Source organism: Dromaius novaehollandiae, chromosome 2, assembly GCF_036370855.1.
Source record: "Dromaius novaehollandiae isolate bDroNov1 chromosome 2, bDroNov1.hap1, whole genome shotgun sequence".
In the NCBI taxonomy this organism is placed as follows: domain Eukaryota; kingdom Metazoa; phylum Chordata; class Aves; order Casuariiformes; family Dromaiidae; genus Dromaius; species Dromaius novaehollandiae.
Window position 1 is genome coordinate 76,551,184 of NC_088099.1, and position 18,946 is coordinate 76,570,129.

At 38.0% G+C, this 18,946-nt stretch overlaps 1 protein-coding gene across 6 annotated transcripts in view; it reads right to left on the bottom strand.

Moving 5' to 3' along the window:
- Positions 1-18,946, bottom strand: part of LOC112989249 (uncharacterized) — a 49,834-nt gene that overhangs the window by 16,163 nt on the left and 14,725 nt on the right. For 2 of the 6 annotated variants that reach the window (XM_064506767.1, XM_026110271.2), the window contains exons 6-16: positions 17,267-17,344; positions 15,690-15,826; positions 14,982-15,101; positions 14,373-14,403; positions 13,774-13,869; positions 8,418-8,439; positions 7,767-7,791; positions 5,523-5,561; positions 4,086-4,187; positions 2,419-2,524; positions 218-1,048 (exon numbers count right to left, since the gene is read on the bottom strand). In XM_064506767.1, the coding sequence (XP_064362837.1) occupies positions 218-1,048; positions 2,419-2,524; positions 4,086-4,187; positions 5,523-5,561; positions 7,767-7,791; positions 8,418-8,439; positions 13,774-13,869; positions 14,373-14,403; positions 14,982-15,101; positions 15,690-15,826; positions 17,267-17,344 (1,587 nt within the window). Of the gene's footprint in view, positions 1-217; positions 1,049-2,418; positions 2,525-4,085; positions 4,188-5,522; positions 5,562-7,766; positions 7,792-8,417; positions 8,440-13,773; positions 13,870-14,372; positions 14,404-14,981; positions 15,102-15,689; positions 15,827-17,266; positions 17,345-18,946 lie in introns of those variants that run through there. The other 4 variants (XM_064506769.1, XM_064506771.1, XM_064506770.1 and 1 more) reach the window with 4 other exon arrangements.

An 18,946-nucleotide genomic window follows, 5' to 3' on the forward strand; every position in this document is an offset into this window, starting at 1 on the left:
CTCACAACTGTATTTAGTGGTCAGGACACAAAGTCTCTTAAGAGAAGCAATTAGTGCCATTCTTCAATTGATATAGATGCTGACGGAAATGAACTCTACTCTGAAGCAAGCATACTGTCTCTGAAGCACACAAACCACTGCTTATTCTAAGCAACTAACTTCCTATTAACAACTTTTGATATAACTCATTTTACATGAGAACTAATCACAATCTTACTTTGAAGTGCTGGATAATATGGAGTCAATTGTTTCAGCATCCTGGTCATTGTAGGTAAATCCTTTCCTCGTAGTCTATTCAAAATGTTGGGAGTAAGACCAGCAGCATCTTCATCAAACATCTTATCCGAGCTTCGGCACTGTTGGTAATCTCCGTATGAACAACTCCCAGAAAAGTAATAATGATGTGAACTCCAATCACTTCTGTAGTCTGACTTCTGATGCCTAAATTCCAGACACCTAGATTCCTGGTTCCACCTGGAGCTACCTCTTCCTGAAGAAGCAGAATTTGCAGAAAATATGCACGTATTCCTAGACTCATCACCCTTGTAAGAAAAGCTTTGTGAAGGATAGTTTGTTGAGTATCTCCCAGATAAAGCATATGGGGCAGAAGAACTGGGATAGCAAAATCCTTGATCACTTATATTCCTTGCTTTTGTATATGCTTGTTGATTCCTCCAATTTATACTTTCCCCACCATATAACATTCTGACAGGGAGATTACTTCCTCGCACATCACTGGATATATATTCTTCTGAATACTCACTCACTGAATTTGTCTCATAGGTAGACGTTCCACCAGCTGAATTACTGTCAGAAGCAGATCTGCTGCACTGTCTCAGCCATTTTTTGACACCACTGGGAGGACTTCCAGCCTGAAGAGCGAAAGAGTCACTAAGTGCAGACATGACTTCAAAATCATTAGGTCTTAGTCCACAGGAAGATGAACCATCATCTGTTTGGTAACTGTATGAGTTAGCAGGAGCAAATGAAGCATTTGCAGTACACTGTTCATACTGAGACAAAAAAGCTTGATTCCAGTTAGAGTTTCCTGAGAGAAAATGAAATAAAAAGGGCACTAAAAATTAGTAAAATATTAAATTACTATCTGAAAAGGCAATTGCTCTGAGGTTTCATGAAGTGTTCTTCTCCTGCTTCCTTTATGTCTCACCCAAGTCTTGCAGCTTGTCATCCAACAGTCCTCATGTTAAACAGGTTAGAAAAGTTTTTCAGAGAGGTGCTCTTCTGAATCATTTTCATATCATCCCAGACTTCATGAGACTGAATGTAACCAGAAAAGTTTGTGTGGGTTTGTTTTTAATTTTTTCTAAATTTATTAAATACCACCAGGGCAACTGTTTTGCAAAAGAAACTTAATTCAGTATAAGCCCCTTTTTGTCTGAGTATAAGGTGCTGAATGCATACCTAGTGGGTTAGCAAACATCAGGCTTCCTTCCTTCACTGGATTTGTAAAGCTGAATAAAATTAAAAATAATAGAATGGAAACGACTGACTAATTAAATCACTTGAACTTATAAATCATGTGAATTCCACCATATTTTGTTTTACTGTGGAAGCATCTTAAAAAAAAACAAAAAAATCAACCAGTGGAATTATCATTTGAAGACCTCTCGGGGATTAGGATATAATAAGCACAATACTAATTAGGAATACTATAATAAGCACAATTGTGAATAGTTAAGTTAGCATGACTTATGAAGTTGACATCTTTTGACTGACACATGGTGGTAGCACATGTACACTCCATACACCACAGATATGACATAAAATGGGTTAGCTTAAAATCACATGACTTCATTACACTGAGGAAGAAAACAAGCACTGAATCAGCTCTGCAGTTTGCAGGAAAAACAAACAGAAAGACTTTACAAAACTTAAAGTTCATAAATCCTTTAGAGAGAGACTCAAGAAAAATCTACCACAAGCTCTACTTTTGCAGCTCACCCTAAAGTCCTTTCTTATCAAACTTCTTTTTATCCTGAGTTGCAAGGGGTAGAAAAAAATGCTTAAGGCAACCAGCAGTCTAACGAAACAAGCTAAAAATCTCTCTCATTTTACCCCTTAGCATTTCTGTCAGAGGTATTTACTCTCAATGACAAGATACTCCTCTGAAGACAGCTTGACACACCAGCCTTCAAAACTGAAACTAGGAGGATGTTACTGCTTGGATTTGCAATAACCTCTACTACCGTGATAATGTTCATTGAGACAGAAGTGTTAGACAGTCAAGGTCAAAGTCACTAAGGCTGTAGAAAATGGTAAACTGAACTGACCCAGAAGACAGAGGCATACAGTACTCTAGCAAAGCAGCACCGTGGCTGGCCATAAATGTAAATTCTCACATAATCTGTGCAGTGTTAAGAGTAGACTTAAACTAGTAGAACAAAGTGCCTAAATTACCTCTGGATTTTCCATATGGCTTATAGTGGTTTTGGATGCTTTTCCTTGATGGAAATTCACTTTCAGATATTGACATCAGTGGCCTCAGACTATTAGCATAATTAACCTAGAGAATGCAAAAGGTCAGAATGTCTGTTTTTAAACTCAAGTCTTGAGTGCTAAAGAAAAAAAACCAACAACACATACACACACAAGTTCCCCATAGAAAGTTATTAAAGCTTTATCAACAATGCAATTTTAGGTGACACTAAACCCCATGAAAGATGCTTTGCTCTGTTGTTCACAGTCACTACTTTAAGCCACAATATAGTAAACTGGTATATATGCAAAACCGGTCTCTAGCTAAGGAATGCAAAACAGAAGGCCCAACTGTTGCCTAGGATTAAGCTATCAAACGATTTTTAACTAGCTCATAAGAACTGTATTATATTCACCTGTCAAAATGTGGCACATACAGGAAACATGAAAACCAAAAAGATCCATGTCCACAGTTTAGCCACTGATAATTCATTCTGGTTTCAGCCAGCCTCCAGCCCCTTTTTTGTGAACCTTCATCAAGGTTCTCCCATTTTCAAATCCAGAACGAGTTCTCAGACCTTAAACAATTTTAAGAAAATTCAGACTGGACACTTTCATGCTTTCTGTACTGTTTTCCAGAGGTGTGGCCTGTTATACTTGAAATCTACCAGGATACTTCAGTTTATATTGTAGATAAGAAAACTTGTCTGGAAAAAAAAAAAGTAGTTTTCACCAAACATTGTGATATTAACAATAAAAACAAAGTATTTTTTCTATATAAAAGTCAATGCCAAACTGCTAATCTTGTAGCAAGAAGTTGTAAAAGTTACATTTGCATTCAAGCTGAAGTCATTTAACAAGTCAGCAGAGTCCTGGTAACTGTCTATGAGTATACTTTAGCTAGCAACAAACACATGATAATTCGAAACTGTAGCTCTCAAAAAGGTGGTAGCATTTGCAGCAGTTCAAGAATAGAGACAGTTATTGTAGCTCAGCTGGCACAGAATAATTTATTGACACCTAGGAAATCAGTCTGAAATCTTTCAGAAAAGTGCATGCTGAATTCTGTGAATCACTAGCTGTCAGAGGCCATTAGTCACTTTGTGCAGATTTTGCTTCTTCTCCACACCTTTTTTTGTTTGTTGTTCCTACAGCTATTAAATTTTTATGCAGAGAGGCTATGGAGGTTATAAGAGCCAACAGAAAGACAGGAACAGCTTGTCTATCTCAGTCTTAACAGATTAAAGCTCTCCAGTGGGGATAGGTAAGAAAGAGTTATCCAGACATTCACAAAAGAAAAGTGGTACATCCAAATTTAATAGAGCTATCAAGCAAGGGATCAGCTGCAAAAGAAGGATGACAAACAGACACCATGAAGCAAAATGGAGTCCAGAACAAGGGGGGGAAACACATGCAGAAGAAAACAAAACAGATGGGAGGTGATGAAGAACTTTAACAGAAGTGTGCAGTGCAATTAATGTATGTGATACTTCGAAATCAGAAAATAATTTTAAGCATATTTAACTGGGGGCTTTTGACCTATGTCTGAACTGCTACCGTTTGACAGGTTGTTAATACAGTTAGTTCAACCACTCCTTTCTTCCCCATGGCAAAACCACTACAACTCTGGTCAAGAATAAGATACTTACTGCTGCTTTCTTTTCACAAAAGGCCTTCAAAGCTTCTGTGAGTTCCTGCGTAATATGAACGACAAGTGTGGCTTCCGAGCCTGAAGTGATGTGAAAAGTCTCCTGTTGAATTGAAAAACATGGTAAGCGTCATGCACAAACGGATCAAAGTTATACAATGATTTTGTTATCACCAATTAATTTATATTATAACAAAATATACGTACACATATATGAACAAATAAAATTGTGAACGCAAAACAGGGGAGCCCAATAAGAGGTAAACCGTAACAGTTGATGTCTGTGCCAATCTCATACTGTCAATCACGAGCATTCTGTTGCACACGGAGAAAGGGATGAGTCCTAAATTTACATTGTATATGTGGAAAACTGACTAAAAAGTAAGCTTCAGCACCTTCAAATGCCTTTGACCTCCCTACTTTAGTAGCAACAAGATGAAAGTTGCCACTATAATCTTCCCATTCGTAATTTTGGGAAGCAGAGATATCAAAGATATTTATATAATTGTACAAAACATAAAACAATCATAGTTATCTGTCTTCCTAATATTCAATCAAAGAGAATGATTAATAAGTATATGAAGTTGAAAGTGGCAACAGTAAGTTTCAGGAACAGAGGTAGTTTTATTCCACAAGGAAAAACTGTGAGTCCTGTCCATCAGATAAAGTGTCTACCAAACATATTCTGGTGGTTTGTTGATTATCCTGCACTGCAAAAACTTGCTTTTTCTATATCTCTTCCTAAAGTCACAAGTACAAGTGAAGTACACAAGTCAAGTGACACACCACAGAATATTAACAAAAAAAACCCAACAAAACAAAAAGTTGGATGGTGACGAAGTGCACTTAACAAATCAAAACATTCTACATGTGATTTAAGAATAGAAACAATTCATATTCAAATTAAATTTTGCAATTGCCTTATGTACAAAATTTAAAGAAACAAGTCTTACATGGAATAAAATGGCAAAGACAAATGGACAGATTTTCACAATATAAATCTAAAAGACAAAGCAAGCCTTACTATACTACTGCTAAAAGCAACTGAACTGACGAAACTTCTCTACTCCAGCAGCAGCAACTGTGCTCTAGTATCATCCAGTTTCACCTGGCTGTCCAGTTTTGCAACAGCAGCACTAGTTACAGCACCACAGGCAGCAAGATTGGAATAGCTCCTGTCACTCAGCATGTCAACAATCCCATTAGATAGCGGCAGCAGACAGCAGTACTGCTGTTGCTCAAGTGTCAAATGTTATGCTATAGCTGCACTAGCTTTTCAAAGAGCAAAGTCCATAAAAATATGACTTAGAAATTAATGTTGTCTTCAAATGAGTTTGATCAGTAATGACTCCTTCACAGGTTCACTGCTTCATACCAGTAAAACTGCACAAATGTTAAAACTTACCAAATTCTGATCACAATTATTTTACCTACATACCAAGAACTCTAGAGCTTTCTGTTTCCGAATGGGATCATTCTGTAGGAACACAGGAAGATGAAGAAAAATTCAAAGACTTAATACCACACAGTATGTGTTGCGTCATTTTGTACAAAATAAGAGTTTTTAATCTTTTATCCAACAACAAAAGCAACACAGAGAAAAGATAGTATTTTTAGGTCACAGCAGTCAACATATAATCTTAGGCCCTCAGCAGATAGCAATTAGGCAACGGTTACTACAAATACAACCACATTACTTCCATTATTGGGAAGAACACATTTCACTTCTAAGCTATACAAATTAATACAACAACGTTATAGATAAGCATACTGAGGCTGGGGGTATTTAAAACTTCTACAATATCACAGTGGCAGCTAGATTAAGATTCTTGAATTCTCTTCCTTGAATCGACTTTGGACAACTGGGCAGCCAGTCACAGATACACAGAGAAACTACAATTGCAAGGTCAAATAACACGTGTCTGTTTTGATATGTGCTGCCTGGACATGCTTTTTAAGAGGTTGACATTTTGAAGTGCTGAAATACTCTAAAGGCATGGAGGACTGAATCACTCCCAGAGAAACAAGTCAAAAACATTATGCTTTACAGCATTATGATATAAAAATCTGTTACTTCAAGGCATGCTTTAAGTCCTAAAGCAAGAATGCACTTCAACACCTAGCAAAGAAAGAACCAGTGATGCAAGAGAATTATAAATTGATGTTTTCAGAGCACAGCAGCTACTTCTGTCCTACCAGCTTTTCAGTACATCTGAAAAAGAGACAGCCATACTATACATAGCCATCTTCCCAGGAATCTAGACATCTGAGGCAGTGAAATACCTTTACAAGGCAAAACAAACAGCTCTGGACAGCACATTAGAACAAAATAAAGGTGCACTGGTCAAACCGAAATAGATTGCAAAAAATCTCATTAAACTTAATTTAAACCAGGACATGTTTGCACACAGCAATTCATATATTTAGCTAAAAGCTGGAGTTAGAATGGCCTTAACTCTCAAACAAGCTTGAAAAGCAATGGTTTGGTTGAAACCAAGCCACAGTACAAAGACAATGTCTGATATAACTCTGATGTCTGATAAACTTGAGAAATATTTCCCACTACAGGCACATCTTTCAAATGTTAAGATAGTAGGAGAGCCAAGGAAAGTCTCTGTTTCAAAAAGATATTCAAACTAGTGAAACCGGCTGTAAAACAACCAAATGTAGCAAGCCTGAGGTCATGCACATTGCCAAACTATGTCTTCATTAGAAAGGAAAGTTTTATAAAGGCTGATTCAACTCAGCATGCCCCAAATAGATGTGATGTTGCATATTTGCCTTGTGCTCCTGCCAGTCACCACTGAGGGTCTTGCCACAATTACTAATCTGCAATTCAGCTACCCGGCCGAATCATATTTAGTCCCATCTAAATAAAGATAGCAATAGTCTGGAGGTTTCCAGACAAGACAAATCGCAACTTTATGTAACAACCCACTAAGGTTCTTCCATTGGTCATTATTTCTGCTGCATGAAAGCCCTATTGGCAGGTATCCTTGTTGGGCTTCTTTTCTGTTTTCTGTCTTGAACACTGCCAATTCCCTCCATACCTGAAAGAGCCATCTTTTCTAGGCTTTCCTTACTCAGGTCCAACCTTATCTTAAAAAAAGCCAGGCACCAACTTCCAGCTAGCATAGCATCTGACCAGCCTGAGGCCTGAAAGAGCAACTCATTACTACAGTACACATCAGATTGCAAAGTACCTCTCTGGCACCAAGATAAAGATAAAACAGTTCTCTATATTCATACCCAGTGCTGTTTGGGACGGACACTACAGAGACTATTTGGGGCTTTGAGTTAGAATAAAAAAGGATTTTTAATCTTTAGACATATCAGAAGATTTAAAGCAAATTCTCAGCATAAAACACTTGATCTGAAAACAGGCAACACAGAAGTGGAGCGTGCAGCTTAATGTGGGCTTTAGCTGGCCTGCAAACATTTACGTCTCAGGCTCCCAGTCATTTTGAACTGGAATTATGAAAGCTCAAATTGCAATATTCACTCCCCCTGTGCTGAAATAAACACAAAGGTCAGATATTAGCTCAGATATTTTGCTTCCTAAAATGGGATTAATAAAATGGGAAATAAAGCCAAAGACTAAAAGTTATTCAGAAAAAAGAAGAGGACCACAAGGAAACTGCTACAATATATGACATTTGCAGAATTACTACCTGCTACATACCTCACGCTTATAATCATCTTCCCACCTTAAAAAGAAATGAAAATATTAAGATGCATTCTAAAGGTAGGTTTATTCATAAGCATCTAAGATCAAAATATTTCAATTTTCAAATTTACATCACTTCCCAATATAAGATTTTTTTTTTAATATGGCATATCTAAAATACTATATTTCTAAAGGTCCTTATTCTGACTAACTTTTAAAGAGATCAGTAGTACCGATGAGCTTCTTTACATACAAGCTAAAGAAGATGACTAAAGTAATGGTGATTTTTTCTCCCTATAAGGACAAGGGTGCCAACTTACTGTTTTCTTTGGGATGTCATTGCCTATGTAACACTTTGAAATTTAAACCACAATTTCTTTGTGCATGCATGCATCAGACTGCTATTGAACTGCATAACCAGTGCAATAGTTCTGAAAGCCATAGCTACTCAAAAATTGAATAAGAAATTTTACTTCAGGTTAGTTTCTGACAGAAAGACGAGAACAATTTATACAAAAGGAAGAAGTATAGTGGAAAGACAACAAAAACTCGTTTCCTCATACGTGGCAATGTTTTGTCACGGAAAAGATCTATTTAGTAAGTAAGGTGATCTCATAACAAAAAAAAAAAACCCTCTTGATCCCCTTGTGTGGGTTGTTTCCTCACCTTGCTTTCTTCTTTGATAGGGCTAGAAAATTAAAAAGAATTATTAGCAACATCATAGGGGTTTCTACCATATTACTGCAATAGAAGTATTAAACAGAACAATTACTGGCCCTAAAGTGGCTGTAGTTTTTTAAAGGATGGGATTCAGTAGCCAATACCTAGGCACATAGTGCCATTTCAGATGCCATATGGCATCCATGATGAAAGGCCTATGGGAGACCTGCGCCTTTACAGCTATGCAGTATATACATTAGAGCATTTAGGCAACTGTATAACATATACATATAACATGTATAACAAGTTAGGCAACATGTATCCATACAGACACAAGTCAGTATGGATTGAACTTAGGTGGGCATGTCTCCTACATGCAAAAAGTGAAAAGCTTTTTTTCTTTTTTTACTGCCAACTCATCAGTGTTCCTCAATGCAGCATATGTTCTAGCCCTCCAACAGGTTATGAAGACTACAATGACTAATAATCTCTCTTGCCAGCACAAGACTGTAACCATGAAGAAGCAGCATAAGCTCCATAAAACAAGGAAGTCTGAATGACAGTAGTTATGCCTCAGAGGATCAGATATTGCATGATCACTATTTCTTAAGTACTTATCAGCACATATGTTCCAGGATAACCAACAGGACAAATAACAACTCTCAAGACAAATGACATCTTTGCCCTACAATCTGTGGCTGAAATGTTTGTGTTGTGTATCAATCACCTAATGTTGAACAAATGCTGATCAGCTGCAACTCTTGTTTAGCTCTTCTTAGCTACACTGCAGGTCTCAAAATTTCAAGTGTAGGGAGAGAAACTGATGGCCATCATTTCACAGAAGAGATCCAATGAAGTAAAAACGATGGAAATGTGGGATGAAAGGGACATCTGCAGCTAGAACCACAGAATCATTACAAAGTTGAGGTTGGAAGGGACCTCTGGAGGTCATCTAGTTCAGCCTGAGAAGTAAGAGAAAAGTACTGTAAAGGTGATAAGCAGAACACCCAACAGAAATCAGACTATTAACTGTAAAATAAGAACACTGAAAATTAGAATGATTAGAATTATACAATTTGTGCTGTCTTTCTAGTAAACCTCCAAAATTCTCCCCATTTTAAAAGATGGGTGGAGACAAGGTGGTCAGTGGTCATCAGTGGTTGGACTCCTCACCTTACTCAAGCTAACCACTGAGGTTCTGCTAACTTTGACAAAAACTAGCTTCAGTATTAGATCAGGCTGTTCATGCCCTTGTGTCCAGTTGAGTTTTGTAAGTCTTCAAGAATGGTGATTTCCCACCTTTCCAGGCAGGCAGTTCAAGTGCTAGGCCACTCATTATGCTCATGATTTTTTTTTTTTTCCATGTTCAATTAATTTCCTTTATTGCAACCTGTGAATGTTGCCTTTTGTCTTTTCTATGCATACCTTCAAGAAGTCTGGCTCCTTCTCTGTAGCCACCCTTTAGGTAGTAGGAGACAGCAATTAGATCCCTTCCTCAGCCACTGCCTTCTCCAGGTTAGTAAGACAGAAGTTCCCTCAGCCTCTTCCTACATCATATGCTCCAGTCTCTTCATGCTATTTCTACCTGGCGAGTCCTCTGCTGATTCTTTCCTCACCCAAATTTCATGTGCATGCAGGATGGTATTTCAGAAGCAGCCTTGTAAGTCCTGAGCAGAAAAGGAAAAAGCCTACAACCTTCCCTCAACCTACTGACTATGCTCATGCTAATGTAGTCTAGTATGACGCTAGCTTTCATTACAGCAAGGGCAAATTGCTGATACATATTCATATTATTGTATATCAAAATCTGCAGGTTCCTATCTGAAGATTTGCTCCCTAGCCCATCAGTATCCAGCCTGTATCCAGCGGAAGGTTGCTCCATCCCAAGTGTAGGACTTCACATTTGTCTGTGCTGAACTTCAGGAGGTTCCTGTCAGCCCATATCACCAGCTTGCTGAGGTCCCTCTGAATGGCGTTCTCGCCCTGCACCATGTATCAGGCTTTCCCCCTAAGCTGATGCCATCTGCAAATTTGACAGTCATATATTCCATCACATTATCCAAGTCGTTAACTGTCTTCAGTAAATCCACATGGGCTGCTCCCACTCATCCTTCTTGTCCTTCATGCACCAGTAAATGACCTCCGTGAGGGCCTGCCTCAATCTTCCCAGGGTCTGGGTCAGCCTGTAGTTCCCTGGATCCTCCTTCTTCGCTTTCTGAAGATAAGCATGACATTTGCTTTTTTCAAGTCATCAGGGAACTCCTTTGATCAGCATGACCTTCCAAAGAATGTAGAGAGCAGCCAGCTCCCTCAACACCAGATACATCCCATCTTGTTCCACAGTCTTGTACATGTTCAGTTTGTTACTCCCTAAACTGATTTTCCTCTACAACACATAATAATATTCTCCCCTAAACTCTGCAATGACACAAAGAGACCTGGGAGCAGAGCTTACCAGTAAAGACCAAAGCAAAATAGGCAAATATCTCAGCCTTTTCCATGCCTATCACAAGGTTATCTGCTCTACTCAGCAGGGGGTCCACATTTCCCTTTTGCTGCTGTTATATTAGGGGACTGGAGCATCTCTCCTATGAGGAAATGCTGAGAGAGCTAGGCCTGTTTAGCCTGGAGAAGAGAAGACTGAGATGTTATTAACATATACAAATATCTTAAGGGAGGGTGTCAAGAGGATGGGGCCAGACTATTTTCAGTGGTGCTCAGCGACAGGACAAGAGGCAATAGGCACGAACTGAAACACAGGAAGTTCTATCTGAAGAAAAACTTCTTTACTTCAAGGGTGACAGAGCACTGGAACAGGTCGCCCAGAGAGGTAGTGCAGTCTCCTTCTCTGGAAATATTCAAAACCCACCTGGACGCAATGCTGTGCAACATGCTCTAGGTGACCCTGTTTGAGCAGAGGAGTTGGACTAGATGATCTCCAGAGGTCCCTTCCAACCTCAACCATTCTGTGATACCTACAGAAGCCTTCACATGGCCCTTACATCCCTGTAACCTCCAACAAAGCTTTGGCTCTCTTAATGCCATCCCAAATACTTCTGCAAAGCTTATAAATTTCTTCTTCATAGCCCATCTCTGCTTCTGCTCTCTTCCTTTTTGCTTCCTTTTTGCACGTAAGCCCAGCTAGGAGTTCCCTGTTAAGACACACTAGCCACCTGCCCACCCTTTTTCTTGCATGTCAGAATAGATCATTTTTGTCCTGTGAGGCGGCTGTCTTTGAAAACTGATGAGCTCTTTTGGGCTTCTTTTACTTCCAAGGCAGCGTTCTCAAAGGATCCTGATCACTAGTTTCCTGAAGAAGACAACTCTGTTCTCCTGATGCCCAGAGTCATTAGTCTGATACTTGGCCTCCTCATTCCCTTGAGGATTTTAAATTCTTAGCTTCTCATGTTCATTTCAATTAATGCTGCCATTCACCATCACATTCCTGACCACTTCTCCTCTCCTTCCAGGTAGCAGATCCAGCAAAACACTTCTCCTTGTTGGCCCATACAGCACCCGCATGAAAAACTGGCCTCGATTCACTTTTGGATTGGTTGCCCCTTGCCATTCTGCTTGCTTAGCAGATGTCAGGATGGCTAAGTTTCCCCAAGAAAACTGGGACCCTCAGTTGGGAGACTTCTTGCAGTTACAGAACTTCTTCCAGACAGCCTTGCTACAGACTGCCTGATCAAGAAGAGGGACAAACACCTACCAAGATGTTCATGTTGTTGGCCTTCTCCCTAGCCCTGACCTGTAAGATCTCAACAACCACCAGCCTGTTCAATAGCAGGGCACTATGCAGTCAAGGTGCTCTTGCATACAGACAGGCATTTCCAGGTATCAGCTATAACTTCAAGGAAGCAATAACTCAATCTGAAAAGCCCAGTCTGAAGTAGCAAAGTAAATCTTTGGGTTTATTTCCAAATTGCAGCTGCTATCTACAGTAGCATTAAAGTTAGTTTTTAGAAAGGAAAATATTGATATAGGCAGAATTCAGAGACTAAATTAGGCTAGAACTTCATTTGCTTTAGTACTACACTGTGCTTATATACACCCTTATACCTCTTAAAAGAGTGTTATAGTGATTTCAAGCTCATCAACTCCCTATTTTGAGGAACTGGTTACAGAAATTACATTAAGATAGCATTTTTAATCTGAAGCCCAAGACAAAACACACATAATCTTTCTTCTTTAGAGAGTAAAGAAATACCAGAATTTTTCCCTTAAGTTATACAACAAACCAATCTCTTCAGAGCCTCTTATATGTATAAAAATGCATAACCATATCTCAGTTTTGAATATTATCTACGCAGCAGCCAAAAAATTGGTGCTAGTCCCTACACTGCCATTTGCAAAGTGTTACTTGCTACCAGATGACCTTTCTTAATTATATCCTTAAATTCACTCTTGCTGTCAGAAGAGAGCTTTGGGCTTGGCCCAAGTGGGAGGATATGCTCTGTCAATATGACCTAGTTTGAACACATACAGCTGATAAACCAGTAAGCATGAGTTCCTTCTAAATGAATATGGTTTTTACTCCATAATGAACTTGACAGTGCCCTTACCATCTAACCAAGGCATGAGTTATTATTGAGGGATATAACACTCTCGTTCTTTCCCTCCGGTTCTTCACATCCTGCAGAAATGGGCAGGATCATTCTTTTTGGTATTCTAGTTATATATCTGAGCGTCTCTTCTGGTTCTAGAGGAAGTCAGTAAGCAGTGGTATCAAATACTTATTTCCATACAACCTCCTCCTGGCTAGCTTCACACAAGGCTGCCTACATGAAAGCTGGCATCACCCATTCTCCCTAAGAATTACTAGGATTCTGGATCGTCTTTTCTCTGGAATTTTTAACATTTTCATACATTCTTCCAGAAAATGACATTTCAGTATTACACTTTCGGACTTGTACATTATAGATTCCCATGTGAAGAAATGCGTCCGTCCAGATTTGTACACAGCAAGGCAGATCTTACAGCACACAGACCCACTCTGCTAAGAAGCTCTATACAAAGATCCTGACCAGCAGTTCAGAGCACGGTGACCAGAATTCACAATATAGTTCTGGAGGTTTTAGAAGTTACTCAAAGTTTAGTTTGAACTGACAATTAATGGGTTAGATTACTGGGTCATATTCCATCTGCCTCCCAAAAGAGATGAACAGAACTGAAAAAAGGGTCCCTGCCACCTTATTTTGCAGACCGTCATATCATAAGGTACAATCCATAGAAGCCATCAATGATTTCCTATCCAGAAAAGCACTGCTATGTTAGGAACCTACAGCACAATTCATACTGACCCACACTCTGGTGATCCTAAGTGGTGTTTGCAACCTTCACCCATTTCAATCAAACCTACTTTTTCCATTGTCACTACTAAGAGGAACAAAATGTAGCAAGTAGATGCTTCTTCCAGTTGGCATCTTCCAGTTGGCAGTAAGCTTCAACAGCGCATCTGCAGTAACAAGGGATATAACCCAAATCTAATGCATCAGGACGCAATTTTTGCATACGAGGGTTTGTTTTGCCATTGCTCATTCCAATGGACTTGCTAAAGAATCATACCTTCCACTTTTACCAGTGATTCAGCATTCACCTTATACTTTTTGTTGACTGAAATTAGATGGAGACAGCTGTATAGGTTATCCAGAGAAACCCAATTCTGTATTAACACACTTTTTCAGTTTACTTAGTAAATTACTGTAGTTATCTTAAATACCTCCAGAACCACAAACCAAGGAATTAAAAATGTCTAAGAAACATTGCTAGTCTGACAATTCCCTTCTTCTCTCATTTGAAATTCATGAATGCTGGAGAATCCCTCAAAAGAAAACATTTTGTGCTGTTACTTAGAAGTTTAATGTTTTGCAAATCACTAAAACTCTGAGTTCATTTACTAATGCAACATAGGCCAAATATCAATTATATACGTTATATTCAAGTAATTCATAAACTTACGTGAGGTACTTGGTCTTATGCAACCTTCAATCTAGGAAGCAGAAATAGGTTTGTATTAGATTTTCTGATTAAAGTTTCAGAATAACAACTGGTGATTTTCCTTTAGTCCAGTCTCTGCTGCAACTGTCTTTAGAAAATGGATATATACTTTTATTTGCCCTAGCATAGTGTAGCCTACAATTTCACAGGTATATAATTTTGCAAGTATAAATGAAGTTTGAGAGAAAATTTGCTTGCATTTAAGAAAATTTTGAAGTCGCACAAATGAAAAAAAAAATCATTAAAGTGAAAGCATTAAATTTCTGCAACACTGAATTCAGACTTTGAATATTTTCTACCTAAAGAAACTCTAACCTCTATGGAAAAAAAAAAATGTTGCTTATTTTTAAAGAACTTCAAGCTGTCCCTTGCAAGACTGCTGTTCTTCTCCCCAAAATTTTTGCACAACTAACTTAAGCCTTACTTCAATTCAATACTACACGCTCTAGAAGCACACAGTAAAGTTTAACACATTTTGACAGCAGTACTTTTGAAACTTATTAGGGTCAAATATAAACACACAGATAAAAATATGCATTTACTAGGTACCCTACATTTACTTACAATTACCTTATACATTTTTAACCCTTCAGTCTTCTCTATCTCTCCTGCTATCCGTCTGAGAAATGAGACTTTGCATTCCTTTACATCTGTTGTCTTTCTCTTCATTTTATCCGGAAATTCTTTAGACTGTTGATAGAAGTGGCTTTAGCTGGTCAGTATCAAAATTCATCACAGTATTAAAAAATTGACACATTTCACTTTTTGGACAAGTTTCCATAAAGACCAGTAAGTAGTTTTGAACATTATGAACTTGTTTTTCCTCTGTAACATAACTAATTACATTTTAACATTAAAATTGCACAAGCAGTCTTCACAACAGTACTGGAATGCTATGCAAAGCTTGCTAGCAAAAGGCAATAAACTTTGTACAATATCTAATAACACGATGGGTACACTGATGGATGAGAGAGAACCAAGACTTCTTAGGAACGAGGGCCTGAGAACCTGAGCTTGCAGGAGATCAAAATCCTTTGGAACAGATTTGGAGGAGATACAGACATGCATCTGTGCATCATGTTTCCTCAGTAACTCACAGACTCACAACATCTCTCAGCCTCTGATGATGTGACCCATGAAAAATCAACCATATAATTATTAGTGACTTACCACATGCATGTTTAAACTTCAGCATTAAAATAGGTATTTATTTACAAAACAATGAAAAAGGGGAATATCTTAAGGATACTGTGATCAAAATGCATCAAAAGTACTCACAAGGTATGCTCTTCTGTGTTTATAGCCACTAAGATGTTCTATCATAAGTGCCATTTCTGTATTAAACCCACACAGCTTGCACTCATAATGCGGCTCTTTTCTTCCTTCAAATCTGATTTCAACCACATGTTCTAATCCTGTGAAAGCAAGGGTTACAAACATCTATGCATATAGTATACAAACACTGTGGTATATATATACTGTAGACAAACATATTCTCTTCTAGGTTGCTCACTAAAAGCCAAAACTAATAAAGATGACTATTCCACTTTTGGAATTTCAACACTTCTTCTGGATCACAAGTTAAAGTTCAGACTTATTACCCACATCAGTTGAAGTTTCTCTCTTTACCAACCTTTACTCTGAAGTCTATGGCAGATTTTCAAGCTAAAGAAAACAATGTATTTCACGTATCTATTTTTCTGTCTGGGATTTAAAGAAAAAAAAAGAAAGAACCTTCCCTTCAATACATTCTTATAAGCGAACTAATGTACAAGTGTCAATCAAAAAGCAAATGAAGATAAGAAATACCACAAAAATGTCTATATTAAAAAGAAATTACATTTAAGCTACCTAGTCAAAAATAATTTGGACAAAGCACAAGTAGGAAGACACTAACTCCTTCACAAATTGAGTAATATAAAACCTTCCCCCAAAATCTGAAGACTTAATAGGAAGGAAAACAGATTTTTCCTTAATCTCTTTCCTAGAAATGACTGAAAGACTAGGTCTTAAAACTATTCAAAACCTCTGAGGCATTTATCTAGCATGAAAAGTTTTATTCTGAACAGTTTAAACAGCTTTATAAGCAACTTAAATGGGAAAAACCTGCAGCTCCTCGCCGTTATCATTATTTCTAGTACTCTGTATTATAGTGCTAACTCTTAACTCTGAAAATAAACTATCAAAAATTAACTGTATAAACAAGAAAGTGACAGACTTTGCTATCCAACTTCAACTTTTCTATTAAAAACACTCAGAAGAATCAGTTGCTAAGCGTCTTTTTAATATTAATATTATAGGTAGAGTAGGAAGACAATTCACTAAACAAAGAAACGCTTTTCTAATACTAGGTCATTTGCTACTTAGCTCTGCATCAGGAAGTGTATCTTCCTAGAATACCAACACATACTAGGAACGCTGAGGCCACTGACAAGGAGCATTTTTATCTTCTTGTAAGGGTTGCCTAATATAACTATTACAAAGAAAGAAAACTTAAAATAAATCTCATTGCTTTAAGTATTCCCAAAGTGAGTGAGGAAAAATGTCACTAATCAGAAAGAAACTTGTCTATCCCAACTGGAAAACCACAAAGAATCACCAGACGAGAAGTCACAAGCATCTTTGTAGAGGTAGATCTTTCAGAAAGAAGTCATCTAACAATGTCCATGTATAGAAGAGATGGCCTTTATAGTGATCAGGGTAATAAGGTAAACTTTAAAAAGGTGTGTATATTTGTAAGGTATAACCTAAAAATCATTCAGCATCAATTACAGAAAATGAAACAATATTTAAAATATCACCTTTCATTTCAAAACAAATGCAAAAACACACCATTTAGAAAACAAAAGACATACCAACTAGAGGTTCTTCTCTTTTGAGATCGTTCATAAAATCCTTCAGAGAGGTTATGTCCTTCGTCAGTCCTCGCTTCACTACAGTTAAAAAAAAATACACATAAAGGGATATTACACTAAATAAGTTACATCAGTACAAGCAAATACATTAGACAGTCTGCACATAATTTCCATGATTTTAAAGGAGTTTCTAATGGAGACTTAAGGGAGACAAAATTAATGTCTTCAGGAAGCGAACCAAAGCAGCAAAAGAGGCCTTCTCACAGAATCCAATATCCTGAGAAAATACCAACAAAATTCACATTTACAACACAGCTCATGAAAGTTCTCATGGAGAAAAAAAAAAGGGGGGGGGGCAGGGGGGAAACAAACAAACAACCACAGCAGCAACAACCAAAGCACCCTCTCCCTCTCCCCCGAAAAGAACCCCTAATGCTCCTGTAGCATACACAGACTGCTTGTTAGCCTAAAGTCCAGAAATCATATTGCCTAGCTGAGAAAGAGCCAAGTGTCAGAATTCGATTGAGTTTCAAGTTTAAAGCCTAATAGAGAAGACATAACCTTCACTAATACGGTAAACTATACAGCAAACTCTTCTTGTCTTCAAGGCAGACCAGAAGCTGCAAAACCACAGTTAATACGCTACTGAACCTGAACTAGTAGTGTGTGAACCGTGGATATCATACCTTGTTCCACATTAAGTTTTAAAGGCTTGGGTTTTGCACTGTCCTAAAACACTTTTACAGTACTTCTGGTCAACTTGAAGAACCAGCAGAGTTGAGCTAAATCTAGCTGCAGAAGAATCTCATGTATGCTTTAAGTGCATTCAGTGTCGGCCAAAATAAAACAAGTATTAAAATACATATTTTTAAGCTGAGAGAAAACTTGCAGAAGCAGAACCCATCTTCCTAATGACATAGAGCTGTATTTTAACATACTGATGAATTTCATGAGAAGAGTCATAAAAACTGCTACACTCTTCAAATCTGAGCATACAGAAGTAAAAATACCATGAGTACTGAACAACATATTATTGTAATCTTTCCTCCTAGGATACCACGTTAGGGACACATTATGCTTAACAGGAGGAAAAACAAAAACAAAAAAAAACATGCACAGAAGGTGTAAGATGCACAGAACACATTTGTTCTTAAATATTTGTTCCATTAGGAGTATTTTTTGCTGCCGATCAAATCACACTCCAGAACTGCAAACAAAAACATTTTGACAAAGTGCCAGCACTTATTTTATACAGAAAAGCTATTAAACTGTGATAGAAAATAGCTGATGGGACACTTCTTACTCTAGGAATGGTGGGGGCCCATCCCCATCAAAACTTTATGAATCTCGCTAAAGTCTTTTGCTAGTGTTCTGCCTAAATAGTGAGATGCTGCAGTAGGATGCTGACAGAGGTGACATGTAACAAGATGGTGCCATGTAATGAGTTTCCAAAGATAGACTTTTACACTACAGAGCTCTCAAGCGTTTGTGTGCCTGTGCAGTAGCTCTCAGTGGGGATTATACTGGCTATTCCCAAATCTGCAGAGACAGGCATGTAGTCTCTGGGGCCGAACATGAGAAGAGGTGTGCAGAAAAGTTAAAGGTACTTTGTAAAGGTAACTTTACTTTAAAGGTTAAAGAAAAAGTTACAAGGTAATGGCTATTTTTTCCCCATTTTCC